General features: G+C 37.0%; 1 protein-coding gene across 1 annotated transcript in view; it reads right to left on the reverse strand.

Annotated features, from left to right (window-relative positions):
* Nucleotides 1-880: 880 nt before the first annotated feature.
* Nucleotides 881-17,984, reverse strand: part of CenB1A (Centaurin beta 1A) — a 37,461-nt gene continuing 20,357 nt past the window's right edge. The window contains exons 12-20 of the mRNA XM_089729096.1: nt 16,862-16,956; nt 11,439-11,573; nt 10,849-10,919; nt 9,285-9,416; nt 8,268-8,422; nt 7,611-7,724; nt 6,810-6,916; nt 5,862-6,016; nt 881-4,316 (exon numbers count right to left, since the gene is read on the reverse strand). Of these exons, the coding sequence (XP_089585222.1) occupies nt 4,297-4,316; nt 5,862-6,016; nt 6,810-6,916; nt 7,611-7,724; nt 8,268-8,422; nt 9,285-9,416; nt 10,849-10,919; nt 11,439-11,573; nt 16,862-16,956 (984 nt within the window). The 3' untranslated portion in view covers nt 881-4,296. The remainder of the gene's footprint in view (nt 4,317-5,861; nt 6,017-6,809; nt 6,917-7,610; nt 7,725-8,267; nt 8,423-9,284; nt 9,417-10,848; nt 10,920-11,438; nt 11,574-16,861; nt 16,957-17,984) is intronic.

The raw sequence follows: 17,984 nt of genomic DNA on the forward strand, positions 1-17,984 counted from the left end.
AGGACATCGGCAACACCAGACGGAACAGTGCTGTGGCTTACCGCGAAATGCCCTTCGAACGACTTTTTATGTTTGGAAACAAGCATTCGGAATTCCGATGAACAAGGTTAATTCCAAACCCAAATCCAAATTCATAGTTCTTTGGAAATCGACAATCGTTGATGTCCCATGACACGATCTGAGAAAGCGAGAATTTTCACAGCTTAATCTTTTAATTAGGTACTATGGAATATACTATCGTCACCCAAGTTATTATTTTCGGACTAGAAATCCTCAATTCCGGCGCTTATGAGAACTTTGATTTGGTGATAGCCAAAAACTGATTTAAATGATTAAGCTTCAAGTCAAAATAAACGTGGTAAAGTTTTTAAAATTCGAAAATACTTTATGCCAGTATTAGACCAACTAGATCACAGCTTAACTGGTATGAAGCGGTTTCCGTAAGTCACATAACTTGGCTATGTCATCTATCTTAGGGCGAGAGGTCTTTATTTCAATTGTTCTATAGCATCCCAATTTTCAGACTAGAAGCCATGAAAGTTTGAAGGCTGGATTTAAAATAATGGTAATTAATAACTGAACAGAAAATCTTAGGATTCGTATGCGCGATCGTACAATTATCAACTTCTAATTGTCACATAATAATGTTGTCGAAAATTACTACTCTTTTAGGACGCGGTTTTTTTTCAGATCACATACCAGGCACTAGTATCCCAGTACAAATTCGAAAAATAACAATAGGTAAAAATAGCTCTTATTGAGTTTTTGACATTCGTTAAATTAATATAAATGATATCAGATGAAATTCAGGTTAAAGGAATTAACTTTGTTCTGGTACCGGATGCTGCGATAACGAAATGGAGATAATGAGCAAGGGAGATAGTCAAAACAAAAACCAGCAACACTTTATTTAGTAACCAATCTTCATATAATATGTTAGATTAATTTCTGAAGACGAATTTACAAAAAAGGTGGCTTTTTAAAATAGGTACATAACAAAAAAAAAGAGAACTGAATCCGTGAATTTTGAAGTACCACACAGTTTTCACGCCAATGATAATTCTCTAAAATCTAGAGTAAAAAATTTTACTTTGGTAAGTTCCATATCGCACCGATTTCTTTAGAGTCATTTAAAAAACACCGCACACTATAAATTAAACATAAAATAATAATAAAAAATACAAAAATAAACCACACAGCGTTGAGATTCACAGAATGAGCTAAATATTTATATGAAAATAAATTCTTTTCTTTTTTTTAAATGCGAAGACATTGGAATGATCGTGAGATTAATTTAAGATTAAATTAATTATTATATATGTATTTAAAAATCAATCATGTAACACGGAGAATCGCTCGTAAGCGACTTGACAAATTTGGCTGATTTCTTCGTTGTGTTTGTTGATAATTTTCAGCACAAAATGTCAGCATGATAATAAAGTTTTGGAAAACCTTAGCGATAGTCATTAGTGTCATTAGTTAAATATAAAAAGAGTTATAAATTTACATAAGTAAAACTTTATGAGTTGCATTCATAAGAGTAATTATTAAGCATTTCGGGAACTTCCTAAACAGTCCATAACAATTAATGACGTCACTATTTTACATTTTATTCGTGCCTTTATTAGTAGTGTGCGTTGTTATTAGTACACACGGTGTGTCTTACCACAACATAAAATTGAATCAGAACAATAACGACGTTCCTTCAGGAATTAAATATTTCTGAATTTACCATTTTTAATTACTTATGTTCGCCGACTTGCATTAACTTGAAGTATTAAATAATGGTTATTGCATCCGGGCTAGCACAGGTAGGCTGCAAGCACTAGTGACATCTTCACATTACGTACATATATATCGACGCTTGAAATGCAAACGTGACTAAGCGACAATAATTGCTTTGTACATAAATGATAGGCATTAACCATATTCGATGCGCAAAAATATATATTTCTAGGTCTATTAAAACCATTTCAATCCTACAGCTAGATTCGTTAAAACATATTTTTTTTCAGGTATTTCAACTTTAAATTAGTCTACTGTAAAGTTCACGCATTGTAGCTTAGTCACGTTTGCCTTTCAAGCGTCGATATGTAGTAATTAAACAAAAAACTTTATTTTTTCCTTATGCATACTTAATAATTGAATCTTTATGATAGAGAAAAAATAAGCATTCTAAACATATTTAACGCCTGAACAGATAAAAAAATAAAGGTTTTTCGAATGGATTTTTATATGTACAGTCCTTATTTGAAACTATTCCGGAATTCAAATTAAATTTCTAAAATAAGCATTTATTAATATTCGTTAAATTATCTAATAAATGGAACCATATGGAATCGTTGGACACCGAACATATAAATCGATCAACATTGGAAATCTTTGGTCTACTAATACACAACTTCACAAAACACCAGATATTGTGATGCTATCGCACGTGGGGCCGCCCACAATTATTTATCAATTTCAATAAAATATTTTTAATCACGAACATCAGCGCCAACAGTAGACGGACAAACAAACTCACAGCCCATCTCATGGTTCAGTGGTTATCGTTAATATTACTAGCCTGTTCATTTTGATATCCGAGTGCTTAGTGCAAGTTTCTTAACGTTGTCGGTAGCGTAAAAGTTAACCCAATTTTGTATGCAGTTGGTACAGCGCCCCTAGCGGCAAACGTACGAAAACGATCCCATTCCATACAAATATATATACGCTATATAAATTTTACGCTGTCGAGAACGTTAAAAAATTCGCACCAAGCGCACTGAAGTACAAGTCTGAATAATGATTAAACGATTCTCTTAGTTGTCAAACCATTACCTCGCGATAGGATAATTGTGTGTATCCATACTTTTAGTAATATTGTTTTATTATTATTTGGAAGGATAGCTCACCAGCTTCTTTATGACGGAAGGGCGCACTCAATTGCTCAGTTGGATAAGTTTGCTAACAGCTGCTCGAGCTCACCCAGATTAGGGCTAACCGTTCAAGAGCAGCTACTTAGCGACTGCATATTTCAGTAATAATTGAAGACATGAGTGGATGAAGGGGTTTTTATTTATTATTATTTTATTGCTTAGATGGGTGGACGGGCTCACAGCCCACCTGGTGTTGAAGTGGTTACTGGAGCCCATAGACATCTACAACGTAAATGCCGCCACCCACCTTGTGATATAAATTCTAAGGTCTCAGTATAGTTACAACGGCTGCCCCACATTTCAAACCGAAACGCATTACTGTTTCACCGCGCGGACTCACAGGAAGTCCTACCACCAATGAAAGTTAAGTACAATTTTTAAGATTTTTGAGCTTTTACATTTAATTTCGGAGTCGTCGTGGCCTAAAGGATAAGACGTCCGGAATCACAAACGCAATGTTTACTTGTGACAGGGCGTATTGTGAGCACCCAAGGGTGGATATTTTGATCTTGTCCATTTCTGCCGTGAAGCAATCACTCATTTCAGTTTGGAGTCTGCGAGAGCCGTTATATAGAGACAAATACATTGTGATTTTGACCGTGGCGGTGGACCATGAGTATGTCTAACCATCTAGTGACATTAAAAACTTGTTTATTCGACGGTATCATGTGATAACATAAAAAAAAAAAACTTAGTTACGACGCAAAGGAAACCAAGGCGCAGTCGTTTAAATTAAAAAAAATGCTATAAAATTTGTATTCTTAAAATTTTTATTGTAAAGCCGTATCAAAAATTTTATTCCTAAAAAGTTCCTAATCAAAAGCTTTTCAAATGCGCCGATTCTGTTGAAAAAATGTTTTTACTAAATTATTCTATATTGATATCGTATTGATTTTTAAGAAGCAACAAAACACATGTAAAAAATTTATTTTCAAAATTTTAATAGATTACGATTTTATAAAACCTGCCTAATAAAATATTATCAATTACCAATTATGTTTTTATTTTATTTTATTTAATAAAACAATTAGGCCTTAAAATCTGTTTAAAAACATTCAACATTCACAACACAGCGCTGGGAGACATATTTTGACGTCATCAGTTTTTTTTTCCGTAGGTAACTCAATCAATCACGATAGCAAATAAACTAAGATAAGATAAGATAGCTAATAACTAAACGTGTGTATACGCATCATTTAAGTATTCACGTACATGTATATTTATATAAGTTTTTCATTTAACTCATCCCCAGTACGATTCCTTTGGTGAACAACGGTCCTAGGGTTGTCAACAAAGAATTCGCCTACGATCGGAAAACCTCTCAGTGCTTGTGAGGCCACAGCAGCCACCGTCGCCGAACGATGTTCGGGTGACGTCATTCAGTCGACTGCTCATCTAAACAAAGACAACTTAATAATATACACCTTATACTGTTTACTATATTTATAATACAGTAAAAACTCCTTATTCGCGCTTTTTTAATTCGAAGATTAAAAAATACATGTGTGCAATTCAGACGTGGTAGAAGTGAAACCTTCGAAAATTTAAATACAATTATCCTAAATATCTAAGTATTGTATATGTAAAAATTCGTCATTAGTAAATAATTGTAAATCATCTTTTATAGTATGAGGTAGCGCCCTCTGTGAATTGATATTTTAACTTCACGTATTATCCTAAATTAAAATTCACTACAAGAGGTTTTCATACACACGTTAGTATTAAAAAATCTCATAGATGGCGCTGTATTAAAAAAAACACTACGGACTTATTTTTTCGTTTCATCGAATTTGAAATCACAACAATTCTAAAGAAGTTTCACTTCAAAAATATGACCCAATCCCTATATTCCCGACTAAAGATTTCCTTATTCGCGAATCTAATCGATACAACGATAAATACATATTGATAAAAAGGATGTCAACATGGAGACACTCAATCGAATATCCTTTGTAAGCGCGCCGTCAAATGGACTAATAAAAAAAGTAAAATAGACCTTATTACAATTATGCTTAAAGTATGCTTTTATTGTCATCTAGGAACGTATCCCTTATAACCCCATATATGTAAATTACCATATTATATTCACGGTTTCTGTATTTGCGAAATATTTACGGAACATATACTCCGCGAATAAAGAGCTTTTACTATTCATAAAATACCCAACGATTTCAGAGCAAAATGTGATAGATGTACATACGAAATGGATAGCGAAGCGAACGAAGGAGAAATAGGTTTTCCTTTAAGCCGAAGGAATCAGTGTGCTTAGTGCTTAACTTCTCGATTGCGTAAAAGTTAACTAATAACTAAATTTGTATGGAGTTGGAACAGCCCCCCTACGTTTGCCGCTAGGGGCGCTGTTGCAGCTCAATACGAATTTGACTTATAACAATCCGTATATTAAATATCCGTATATTTTTTGTATAATTCGTCATATGAATGAATAAAGTTCCTGTTTAATCAGGCACTTAACCTAATAGGTGTATGGCTCTAATAAAGAATAAAAAAAATTAAAAATAAAATAAAAAAAAGACAGACATCAGCCATTTTAATTCCTCTGGCAACATTATAGAGTTAAATTGTACGCGATCGAGAAGTTTTTTTTATTGTCCTTGTAGGCAGACGAGCATACGAACCTTTTGATGATGAGTGGTTACCGTCGCCCATGGACTTCAGCAATGCCAGGGGCAGAGCCGAGCTGCTGCCTACCAAACTACGGCCTGCTGTAGTTAAAAAACTGGCACTAAGCACATAAGTCGGTAGACAGCGGCTCTGCCCCTGGCATTGCTGAGGTCCATGGGCGACGGTAACCGTTCACCATCAGGTGAGCCGTATGCTCGTCTGTCTACAAGGGCAATAAAAAAAATAAAAAAATAAACATATGAGAGGAGTAAGGAGAGAGGAAGTGAGATAGCAAGAGACGGTGTAGTGCGCACGTACTGTTGTGTTCGCAGTTGTTGTTGCGGGCGCGCACGAGCCGCTCGGGGTGCGAGTGCGCGAGCTGCGTGTAGTCGCGGAACACCTCGTTGTACGTGTCGTCGTTAGAGCTCATCTCACTCTCGCGCATCTCCTCGTTCAGCTTCGTCAGCCGTAGCCTGATCGTGAACGTAATAAATACATAATAATATGCATTAACGCCGTAATAAAGGCGAAGGTTTAAGCGATATTTATCTTTGTGTAAGCCGCGCCAATAAAGAAACGAATCGAAAATGGCGTCTATGTACCTGCACTGACAGATGGTAGGGTCAACAAATAAAAAGAAATATAGAATGAAAAAGTTGTTTATTGTAAAAAAATATAAAAAAACAAATGAGAAAGTACTTTTCTTTACTTTATGCCCCGGCAGAGAGGGAGATGTCTCGTCTGGGATGTAACTGGCGTAGACACTTTTGCTGCCTGTCATCTAAGTCGCACAACTCGAAAGTGAAAAAACTCGAACTCAACAACAAAATCAGAACTGATATTTTTTTTGCATGCAGTACGCGGCGTGTTAGACTAAAGACAGCAATAACTTAGAGTGACAGCACATGGTCGCCGCCGCCATTTTAGATTCGTTTCTTTATTGGCGCGACTTATAATTATTAAAGGTTCGTTTCATTTGATATCAGTATCAACAATTCGATGTTTGCATTTGAATTGATTCATATGAACTTCAATTAAGTTTACTCCATTCAAATAGCTGATAAAGTATTTTTGTTATGATATTTTTTTCAAATCTTAAACTTAAAAATGGCTATCCTGAAAAATTGCAAAAATGTTGCTTAAACCACAGTCTTTCACCCTTCGGTATATATTTATATACAGAGTAACAATGTGAGCGTATATTAAATGCACTATTTTTCTGGATCAAATGGAATCAAAAGTCAGAAGTAAAGTGAGTAATCTTACAGAGTAACAATATCGGCGTTGGCGTGTTCCACGGCGATGTCGAGCGGTGATCGTCCGTCCTTGTCACGTATCGATTGGTCGGCGCGATACCGCAGGAGAAGGCAAACCTGAATTGTAAAATATATCATTGTTTTTTTTTAATAAGTATCTTACACAGCTAACCGAAAACTTACTGGCGGTAGGACCTCTTGTGAGTCCGCACGGGTAGATACCACCGCCCTGCCTATTGCTGCCGTGAAGCAGTAATGCGTTTCGGTTTGAAGGGTGGGGCAGCCGTTGTAACTATACTGAGATCTTAGAACTTATATCTCAAGGTGGGTGGCGCATTTACGTTATAAATGTCTATGGGCTCCAGTAATCACTTAACACCAGGTGGGCTGTGAGCTCGTTCACCCAATACCCAAGCAATAAAAATAAAAAAACCGTGCATTAACGGTACAGTAACAATCATAAAAAGACAGCTAACTATTAATTAACAACTAATCTTTTTAAATATTTTATAGTATCATCACTACATAGTATAAAACAAAGTCGCTTTCTCTGTCCCTATATCCCTATGTATGCTTAAATCTTTGAAACTACGCAACGGATTTTGATGCGGTTTTTTTTTAATAGATAGAGTGATTGAAGAGGAAGGTTTATATGTATAATAACATCCATTAAATAGTGGAGAAATCAATAATAAATTACAGTTTCCGAAGCGAAGCGAGGGCGGGTCGCTAGTGTACTATAATTTAGTAAATAGATTGACATGCAACAGGGATGTTTCAAAGGGACAACAAACGCGCCAACTGTCCGTACCTGTCCGGTGTGTCCTGCTTCCGTGGCGAGATGCAAGGGAGTCTTCCCATCTTCATCTTGCACGTTCAGCTTACTTCCGTTCAACAACAGGAACGAGCACGCCATCACCGAGCCCTGCAACACACACCACAATATACTACTCAGTCTATAAAACGTAGTTCCACGAAAGCACTGAAAGTCGTTGTGGCCTAAAGGATAAGACGTCCGGTGCATTCGTATATAGCGATGCACCGGTGTTCGAATCCCACAGGCGAGTACCAATTTTTCTGATGAAATACGTACTCAACAAATGTTCACGATTGACTTCCAAATTGACTTCCTTCGGTGAAGGAATAACATCGTGTAATAAAAAAAATATAATTAACGTTTATCACTGGTGGTAGGACCTCTTGTGAGTCCGCGCGGGTAGGTACCACCACCCCGCCTATTTCTGTCGTGAAGCAGTAATGCGTTTTAGTTTGAAGGGTGGGGCAGCCGTTGTAACTATAGTGAACTGATATCTCAAGGTGAGTGGCGCATTTACGTTGTAGATGTCTATTGGCTCCAGTAACCACTTAACACAGGGTGGGCTGTTGGCTCGTCCACCCATCTAAGCAATAAAAAAAAGTCTGGTGCGTCGGAGCGGAGCGTTGTGCGTGATGTGTGTGGTGTACTGACGCTGAGCACGGCGTGGTGCAGCGGCGTGCGGCCGTCGTGCGCGGCCACGTTGACGTCGGCGGCGAGCAGCGCGGCGCGCAGCACGGGCACGTTGTGCGCACGCGCCGCGCGGCACAGCACCGCCGCCGGGCTCAGCCGCTCCATGCCCTCCGCGTCTGGAACGACGACAATATAATACATCACTCATAAAAAAACAATTTAACTGTTTTTATTAATTTTTAAATAAACTACTACTAATTGAATAAGAACTGTCTGATGAACTCATCTTTGTTTAATACTTCACTATTAAATTTTATTGCCTTTTGTTAATTTCACTTTTACACTAAACACAATATTACAAATTACCCGAGCACAACAATGGCGGAGAATTTTAGGTGCGTGAGAGCAGACGTAGACACTAACGCGCATGCGCACTTGTCAGTACCCAGGGAGGAAAAGTTACACTTTCTTCCCTGTACAGCGGGACGAAAACCGAACTTTCGGCGTAGGTAGAAGAAAAACAAATTACCGTCATTATAAAAAGTTGAGATGACTTTTTATTGCACCCAAATTAATGTTTTTTTTATATTTATTAGGTACTATAACTTTTATTGTGCGAGCATGCCGAATTTCTTGTGGTAAGATACAACAATCGGGCTTCTATTAATGAAATTTTAATGATCGAGTGACCTATGTTAAATTCTATGGTGCCACGTTAAATTCGGTTAAAAATACAATGAAAAATAATTAACATTTTATGTACAGGTCGTGATCGAGGCTGCCTCTCAATAAGGACCGGTTTAAAATTTTATTATAAATTCATAAAATATGGAGCAGTCATTGTACAGCTAATGCCACTAGACGAAAACCGATATCTAAAGCGAATATTCGAAAGCCGATTTATATGCTAGCTATTTATATAATGTTAATTTTATTTTTTAACAAATAAATATTATTTTCTCCTTATGCCGTGGTTATTGTTAATGTTCGGGCATCGACCCCGGTCCTACAGTCCTGTGCTTTCTATAAAGTACTCACCGAGCTCTCCGTCCTCTCCCTCTGTAGAATCGTGATCCGAAGGCAAGCTGAGGTCCACGTCGCGCTCGCTAGCCAACTCCTTCCCGATCAACAGCACCGGACTTCCGTCTGATTTCGTTGAACTTTCTGATACTGAAAACAATACAGACAATCCAGCGATTTTTTTATTAGTTTTATACATATATATGGGATTAGCTTGAAACAATATATTTTTTGAAATAAATACTGCACTTTTATTTATTTTGCTGTCAGATATGAGGTCGTCAACGCAAAAGTGACCTAACGTACAATTTTTCATATTCGTGCTTATATGTATATTGCAATTTTAAAACATAATAAATTTTGATGCAAAACCGGCCTATCCCTAGTTTCGCACATAGACAACAAATGGCTTTGTAAAAATTATCTTAACGTGTATTGTTTTTGCCTACGAAGCAGTGTAAAAGTAAATTCAGACCTCATTATCTCGATACTTACTATGGTAAGCTTAGGCTACTTTTGCGCTGACGGCCTCATATAATCACCACATTTTTTTCGAAATCCTTCGCACTGACTTTTCTCTTTGACACTGACAGATAACTAATAAAATTGTGTGTGAGTAGGACACAGATAATAGAAATCACTTAACATGATGGGTTTAAAAAAAAAACAAAATTAAAAATTTATAAAACATTTGTATATATCATCTTTTTTTGCCTTTACTTGGCTATTTATTGAAGACGTATCTATGTTCAGTTTTACCATCTAGTGATCCATTTAGAGGATATCTTTCCTTACCGTACCTTTTCCTTAGGTAGCAGGGCGTCTTCTGAGCTCGTATGGTTAGATATCACCACCCTGCCTTTTTCGGCCGCGAAGCAGTAATGCGTTTCGGATTGACGTTTGGGCAGCCATTGTACTTTAAAAATAGACTTGGAACTCATGTCTCAAAGTGAGTGGAGGCATTTACGTTGTGGATATCTAGGGGCTCCGGTAACCACTAAACACCAGGTGGGTCGCAAGCTCGTCTATTTATCTATGTAATTAAAAAAAGCTGTTCATGAAAGATTTTCTGAAGTTATTGTTTTCAAAATCTTTTTTTTTTATGATTGAAAGATTACTGGTGGCGCGAAGGCCCTTCCAGTTTCACCAGGACAGGTGGGCGAGCAAAGACTCAGCCAGGAGTTCAAAATCTATATCTGCAGGGTGATAATACAGTACAAAGTGTTGCCATTTAAAAAAAACACCGCGCAAACACAAACCCAACTTAATTAATTCTATGTTGAGTACAATTCGTTGAACATTTCATCTCCAGGACTTTACCGTCGACTACACGAGAGGTTTAGCGCTATTATATTAGGAAAGTAAACCAAAAATACTACGATAAAAAGAAAAAAAAATAACGTCCCATTTCTTAGATTTCTTGCAGATTTGTTAATTAATTTACGTAAACTCTAAAAACATTTGTTCATGTTCAAAACTGAAAGAATAGGATGAGGAAGGACATTTGATGGTACTAACTTAAGTAATATAAAATTCTGAATAGACCATATAGTACAAACTAAAATAAAATATTAAAACTCACCGCTCATATCGCTGTTAACATCGCTTTTCTCATCGCTAATTGTATCTGGGACGGAAGGCGGGACACGCACTCTGTATACAAAATGTAAATAATAAGGATAGTGACAAATTGTAAACAGTACATTGTGTAATTGTGGTCAATTACTTTTTTAGATAAGCTCATAGAATATTTTGAAATATCTATTAATTGCTCACTACGCGAGTTTTTTAGCGGCAAACGTAAGGGCGCTGTTCCAAATCTGTACAAATTTGAGTTGGAACGTTTGCCTACGTTTGCCGCTAGGGGCGCTGTTCCAACTGCATACAAATTTGAGTTAACTTTTACGCGATCGAAAATCTTAAAAAACTCGCATTAAGCACACTGGTCGCCCTGTGTGAGACCTGCGCCAGGTACCCGCGCTATTACCTCGTGTTATAACCGAATTCTTCTCATAAGCTTATGATAATAGTTGATAATCTTATTTCTCGTAGATAACAACTAAATATGTTACGTTACGTTGCGTTGTGTTACGTTACGTTACGTTCGTTACGTTACGTTACGTTACGTTACGTTATGTTATGTTATGTTATATTACTTAACAGTTATTTTACCTTCGTCGAGCTCTTCTAACGGACCAGCGTCTGCCGGACTTGAGTGGAGACTGTTCGAGGGCATCAAAGTTCACGAGCTCTCGTACAAACATCAGCGAGACGTACTTAGCACGGATCCACGCTTCGCGAACACAACTGGACAACGACAAACCACATTACTATTGCACTAAATTTTACAAGAGGCTTTGCTCGTAGTTAAATAAAAGCATAAAGATGATAAATAGTGAAATCAACCGATGACCTTTTCTCTCTCTCTAATAACGGGTATATTACATTTCACGATCGATCGAGTAGTTAAGACGTGAAAGATTGATAAACAAATAAGCAAAGTAAATTCGTTATCTTATTTATAATTGTAGGAAAACTACGTGGTTGTGAAAGAAATAAATGATACGTTTTAGGATCACAATATAACTCGCATTTATTGGTAGAAAAATATAAAAGTACACAGAATGTCAGCTTGACAAGTAGTACAGAGTACAGCGCCCCAGGCGTAAGAAAAAGGAAACTAAAATGGCTGCATTCCATTTCTCTAACACCCTCCCTTGGAATGCAACCCCATTTTCGTTAAACAATACAAATGTTTATCAACACTAGTACCCTTAGTTAAATTATCAGCTATCATTTCCTCACCCTTTATATAACAATACTTTATATCTAAGTTACTGACATGGTCTTTGAGAAAATGATAACGAATATCAATATGTTTTGATCTGGGTAAATAACAATAATTATTTGATAATTTTATAGCACTCTGATTATCACAAAAGATGATGAGAGGGTTGTTCTTCTGTTGACCGAGCTCGGTATGTAATTGTTGAAGCCACAACGCTTCCTGCGCCGCTGACGACATCGACATATACTCGGCTTCAGCAGTGGAGAGAGCAACAGTCTGTTGCTTTTGAGAGCGCCAAGATATAGCACCATCCTGTAACATAAATACGTAACCAGTGGACGACTTACGATCACGTACATCGCTCGCCCAGTCGGCATCACAATATCCTGTGATGTTCTCATTACCATCTTTGGTATAAACTAATTTCAAATCTTTGGTACCCTGCAAATATCTAAAAATTATTTTCACAGCTGTCCAATGTGCAGCAGTATAATCCTTGTTGAATCTGCTCATTGTATTTACTGCAAATGATATATCCGGCCGGGTACCTTGAGCCAAATACAACAAAGAGCCAATAGCCTGTTGATATGGACAGTCAATCAATTCATCCTCTTCCTTCTTCTCACTGAATTTCATACCAACTTCAAAAGGTGATCTTACAGGTTTACAGTCAGACATTCTGAACCTTGCTAACATCTCTTTTATATATTTTTCTTGATCTATCATTACTTTACCTCCATCTCTGGTAATCCGTAAACCTAAGCAATAGCTTGTCGAACCAATATCCTTCATTTCAAAGTGTTCCTTTAACTTTTCTTTCAACAAATTTTTTGTTTTCTTTTGAGAAGTCAACAAAATTAAATCATCGACCCAGATAGCTATAAACGTGTTTTTCTCTGCATTATAATAGATACAAGGATCTGTTCTTGATTGTTGCATACCTAACTCATGTAGTACACAATTTAATTTCTGGTTCCACAGTCTACTGGCCTGTTTAAGACCATAAATAGATTTATGTAACTTACATACCTTAGACCCTTGCTTATACTGTTCTGGCTGCACCATATAGATCTCAGTATCAATTTCTCCTTGTAGAAAGGCCGATACAGCATCCATTTGATCTATATCCAATCCATATTTAGCCGTTAAAGCAAATAAGTAGCGAATAGTTGTGTACCTGACAACTGGAGAGTATGTTTCCTCATAATCGGTGCCTTTTCTTTGAGCATAGCCTTTTATTACAAGTCTTGCCTTGTAACGGGTGACATTTCCATTTTGGTCTGTTTTAATTTTGAATACCCACTTGCATGGGAGAGCTTTTTTACCTGGAGGAAGTTCTGTCAATGACCAAGTTTTATTTTTCATAAGGGAACTATATTCTTCATCCATGGCTCTCTTCCATTCTGCAGCTTGTGAAGATGTCAGTACCTCCTCAACTGTTTGTGGATCAGTCAAATCTGAATACAAACACAATAGGCTTGTTTTGCCATCCTGTGTATCACATTGTTTATTTCGGTGCCTTAATGTTATACTACTACTATAGTCTTGTCTTATCGGATAAGGCGGGTGATAAGTGGCATCTAGTTCCCCAGTGTCAGTGTCATACTCACTTGAGTCTTCACTATCACCTTTTCGTATATTTGAGTCTTTACTAGACATTACAGGTGCAGTTGCAGATGACTCCTGAGTGTGTATCTCTTGTTCCCGGCTGACACTGGAATTCCCTGAGTTCTCATTTTCTGAAGGAACAGAACTGACCGTGACTGTGCGATTATCCTCAATTGGAATGGAAGTTTCCACATTTTCAATAAAAATAACATCTCTACTTTTGATTATTTTTAGTGTTTTAGGGTCCATTAAACGATATCCTTTGGAACTGTCGCAATAACCCATAAATATCATTTTTACTGATTTTTTATCCCATTTATGGCGTTTTTCCTTTGGCACATGGACCATAGCTTCAGAGCCAAATATTTTTAGATGTGATAAGTTAGGTTTCTTACCTTTCCACAATTCATATGGAGTTTTACCTTCTAATGACTTTGTCGGGGAACGATTCACAACATAAGCAGCAGTTGCTACTGCTTCAGCCCAGAATTTCTTTTCTAGGTTAGCATAAAATAACATGCATCTTGCGCGTTCAACTAAAGTCCTGTTCATTCTCTCGGCCAGGCCGTTCTGCTGTGGAGTATAGGGAGTAGAGGTCTGATGAATTATACCATGATTAGATAGGTATTTTTCAAAATTATAGTTGCAGTATTCTTTGCCATTATCTGTACGAAGCCTTTTAATTTTATAATTTAATTCATTCTCTACTTTCAGTTTAAAATCCTTAAAAATCTCTAATATTTTCAACTTGTCTTTAAGAAAATAGACATGAACCATTCGTGTGAAATCATCAGTGAAAGTAATGAAGTATTTCATACCTCCAAATGAAATGTTCTCCATAGGACCACACAAGTCAGAATGGATTAATTCTAGAGGTCTTGTAGCTCTTGTTCCAGTATTTTTAAAAGGTAACCTAGCTTGCTTACCTTCCATACAATGTGTGCAAGTGACATCATTTACATCTGGAATCAGAGTCACTCCCTCAGAGCATGTAGGTAGCTTCTTTACATCAGACATATTCAAATGACCCATCCGCAGGTGCCACAGGTAAGTATTATTGCTATTTTTATTTCTTGAGACCAAGTGGGCCACTTCCTTACAGGTCTCTAATACATACAAACTATTCTTCAGCTTTGCAGAGCATATTACTTCACCTTTACTATTTCCAACTTCACATCCTTTGTCATTAAATGTGACCTTATGTCCATTTTTCACAATAGCTCCAACTGAGAGAAGATTAGTAGCCAGCCCGGGTACAAATAAAACATTTTTAACTTGTATTTTATTTTCTTGACTTAGCTGAATGTTCACACAGCCAACTCCATTCACGGCAAAGGGTTCTCTGTTAGCCACAGTGATGTTTTTTACAGATGATTCAGTGACATTATACATCCAATCAATTCTGCTTGTCATATGCATGGATGCACCGGAGTCAATGTACCATTCATCACTTACATTTTTGCTGACTGTAGCTGAAAAAGCTGCCACAAAACTAGTACTTTCTCCTTTGTTTGCTGTTTGTTTCTTTGGTAGTTTACAATATTTAGCGAAATGTCCATTCCTATTGCAGTTGAAGCATCTCGGAACCTTTGTTTTTATCGATGAGGTATTATTTCTGGGTTTTCTGGAATTTGTATAGAAGGCTGCTGATTTTGATGTATTAACTTCTTGTATAAGTTTAGATTTTACTGAATCAGCACTTATTTTAATGCCAGAGCTCTCTAAGCCCATAATCATGGGTTTATATTCTTCTGGTAAGCCAGCCAACATCAAGGTGCCAAGCCACTCATCATTGACATCAAAACCAATATTACGTAACTTGTGTGCTGTGTTCATTATTTTACTTACGTAATCTTCAACACTGTTACTTGAATCTAATGTGGTGTTGATCAAATCTTTAAGCAAACCTACCCTTCTTGTTAAACCATTATCATCAAATGCCTTTTGCAAATTTTCCCACACTTGTTTGGCGGTTTTACAGTCTTGCACATGGACATAATTTTGCGGATCCAGTAGTAAAATCAGCTTTGATTTCGCTTTGATATCCTTTACAGCATTCACCGGCTTGCCGTCGTGGCATTCGACACAACACCACAAGTCTTCATGTTCCAAATATGCTTTCATGCTGAATTTCCACGTGGCAAAGTTTTCTCTTCCTACCAGTTTTTCTAAATTAAACATATTTGGGCCCATCTTGCTTATCTTCACGAGAAATATTCAATTTTTGATGAACGATCCTACCCTTCAATTTGAATTGCAACGACAATTTTTTCGGATTGAAGTTTTATCCACTTTATTATTATTTCCAGCTATACCACAACTAAACACAACTGAACCACGCTCTGCTACCATGTAGGAAAACTACGTGGTTGTGGAAGAAATAAATGATACGTTTTAGGATCACAATATAACTCGCATTTATTGGTAGAAAAATATAAAAGTACACAGAATGTCAGCTTGACAAGTAGTACAGAGTACAGCGCCCCAGGCGTAAGAAAAAGGAAACTAAAATGGCTGCATTCCATTTCTCTAACAATAATATATAAATTTAGATGGCCTAGCGCTTAAAACTCTAAAGAAATCCGAAAAGTGAAATCTGTTAATATACAAAAAAAAGGTAATGCGGTCTGTTTACATGTGTTCCAAATAAATCTTACATGTGTGCACCAACGACTGGGAATAACTTATAGTAAATATCAAACGCACATATATTTTTCAGCTAGCGTTATTACTGTTGACAGAGTCACTCTGTCTTGAAACAATTGAAGACATGAGTGGATGAAGGGGATATCATACAATTTGTTAATTTTGAGAACACGGGCAACAAACTTTTGTTACTTGTACTTTTTCTTCGTACATAGCTCTGCAATTTCTAAAAATAGCCTCTAAGCTCGGAATTTCAAGGTCTAATATAGTTTATAGGTACATAACACCTTCATTCAATGTAAAAACTCAAAAATCTTAAAAATGGTACTGAACCCCTTCATCCATTCATATCTTGAATTATATTTTTTTCCTACCTTAGCTTGTAGCCTTGAGAGGCAATCCCAATCTGGAGACTAGGACAGCTCTTATACAATATAATTTGAGGTTTCAACCTCATGTCTCAAAACGATCTCCGATAACACCTTAATACCACGGCGGGTTGTAATATCGTCATTAAGACCAATTAACGTAATCTCAACAATTCAAAACTCACGTTTCACAATCCGGCGTCGCTCTGGTAACAGTCGCGCCCTCCGTGTTAGCTTCATATATTAAATTCACTAATTTGTTCCCTAGTTCGGCCATTACCTGCATCAGAAACATTAATTTTCGATAAAGTAAAATTTAAATTGTTACTATTAATTATATAGACGTTTTTAGTGTACATAGGCAAAGGAGCTAACGGCTCATGTTGGATAAAATCTGTTTCTAGAAGCTCATGGCGAACAGCATCACTCTATGTTGCATCGTTTTCATCTTCCTAGTGCTTTCCTTTATCAATTCTTACATTATTCCGTATTATTCTTATTCCATTCAATCCGTGTTTTTTTTATAATACTCTTCGCCTTGTTTGCATGTACATTTAATTTACCACTCTTCAAATAATACGATATTACATACAATGTATGTATGTTGGAGTATTTCCACTTTTAGGGTAGCGACATGGTAAGCGGGCGGTCTTCGTAAGTCAATAAAACTAGAAATGTGAAATGAAACTCAGAGCGTATATTACGCAGGAGCGAATGGTTTATAAAAACACGCGCCGACATGTATATATGATATTACATTAAAAAAAACTTTTCATAATATAATACGTATGTTTTTTTTTATTGCTTACATGGGTGGATGAGCTCATAGCCCACCTGATGTTAAGTGGTTACTGGAGCCCATAGACATCCACAGCGTAAATGCGCCACCCACCTTGAGATATAAGTTCTAAGGTATAGTTACAACGGCTCCCCCCCCTTCAAACCGAAACGCATTACTGCTTCACGGCAGCAATAGGCAGGGCGGTGGTACCCACCCGCGCGGACTCACAAGAGGTCCTACCACCAGTAATTACGCAAATTATAATTTTTCGGGTTTGATTTTTATTACACGATGTTATTCCTTCACCGTGGAAGTCAATCGTGAACAATTGTTGAGTACGTATTTCATTAGAAATGTTTACATTATAATACGGTGAAGAGAACTTCTTTACTGGTGGTAGGACCTCTTGTGGGTCCGCACGGGTAGGTACCACCACCCCGCTTATTTCTGGCGTGAAGCCGTAATGCGTTTCGGTTTGAAGAATGGGGCAGCCGTTGTAACTATACTAAGATCTTAGAACTTATATC

This window comes from Bombyx mandarina, chromosome 08, assembly GCF_030267445.1.
Source record: "Bombyx mandarina strain Sakado chromosome 08, ASM3026744v2".
NCBI classification, from domain to species: Eukaryota; Metazoa; Arthropoda; class Insecta; order Lepidoptera; family Bombycidae; genus Bombyx; species Bombyx mandarina.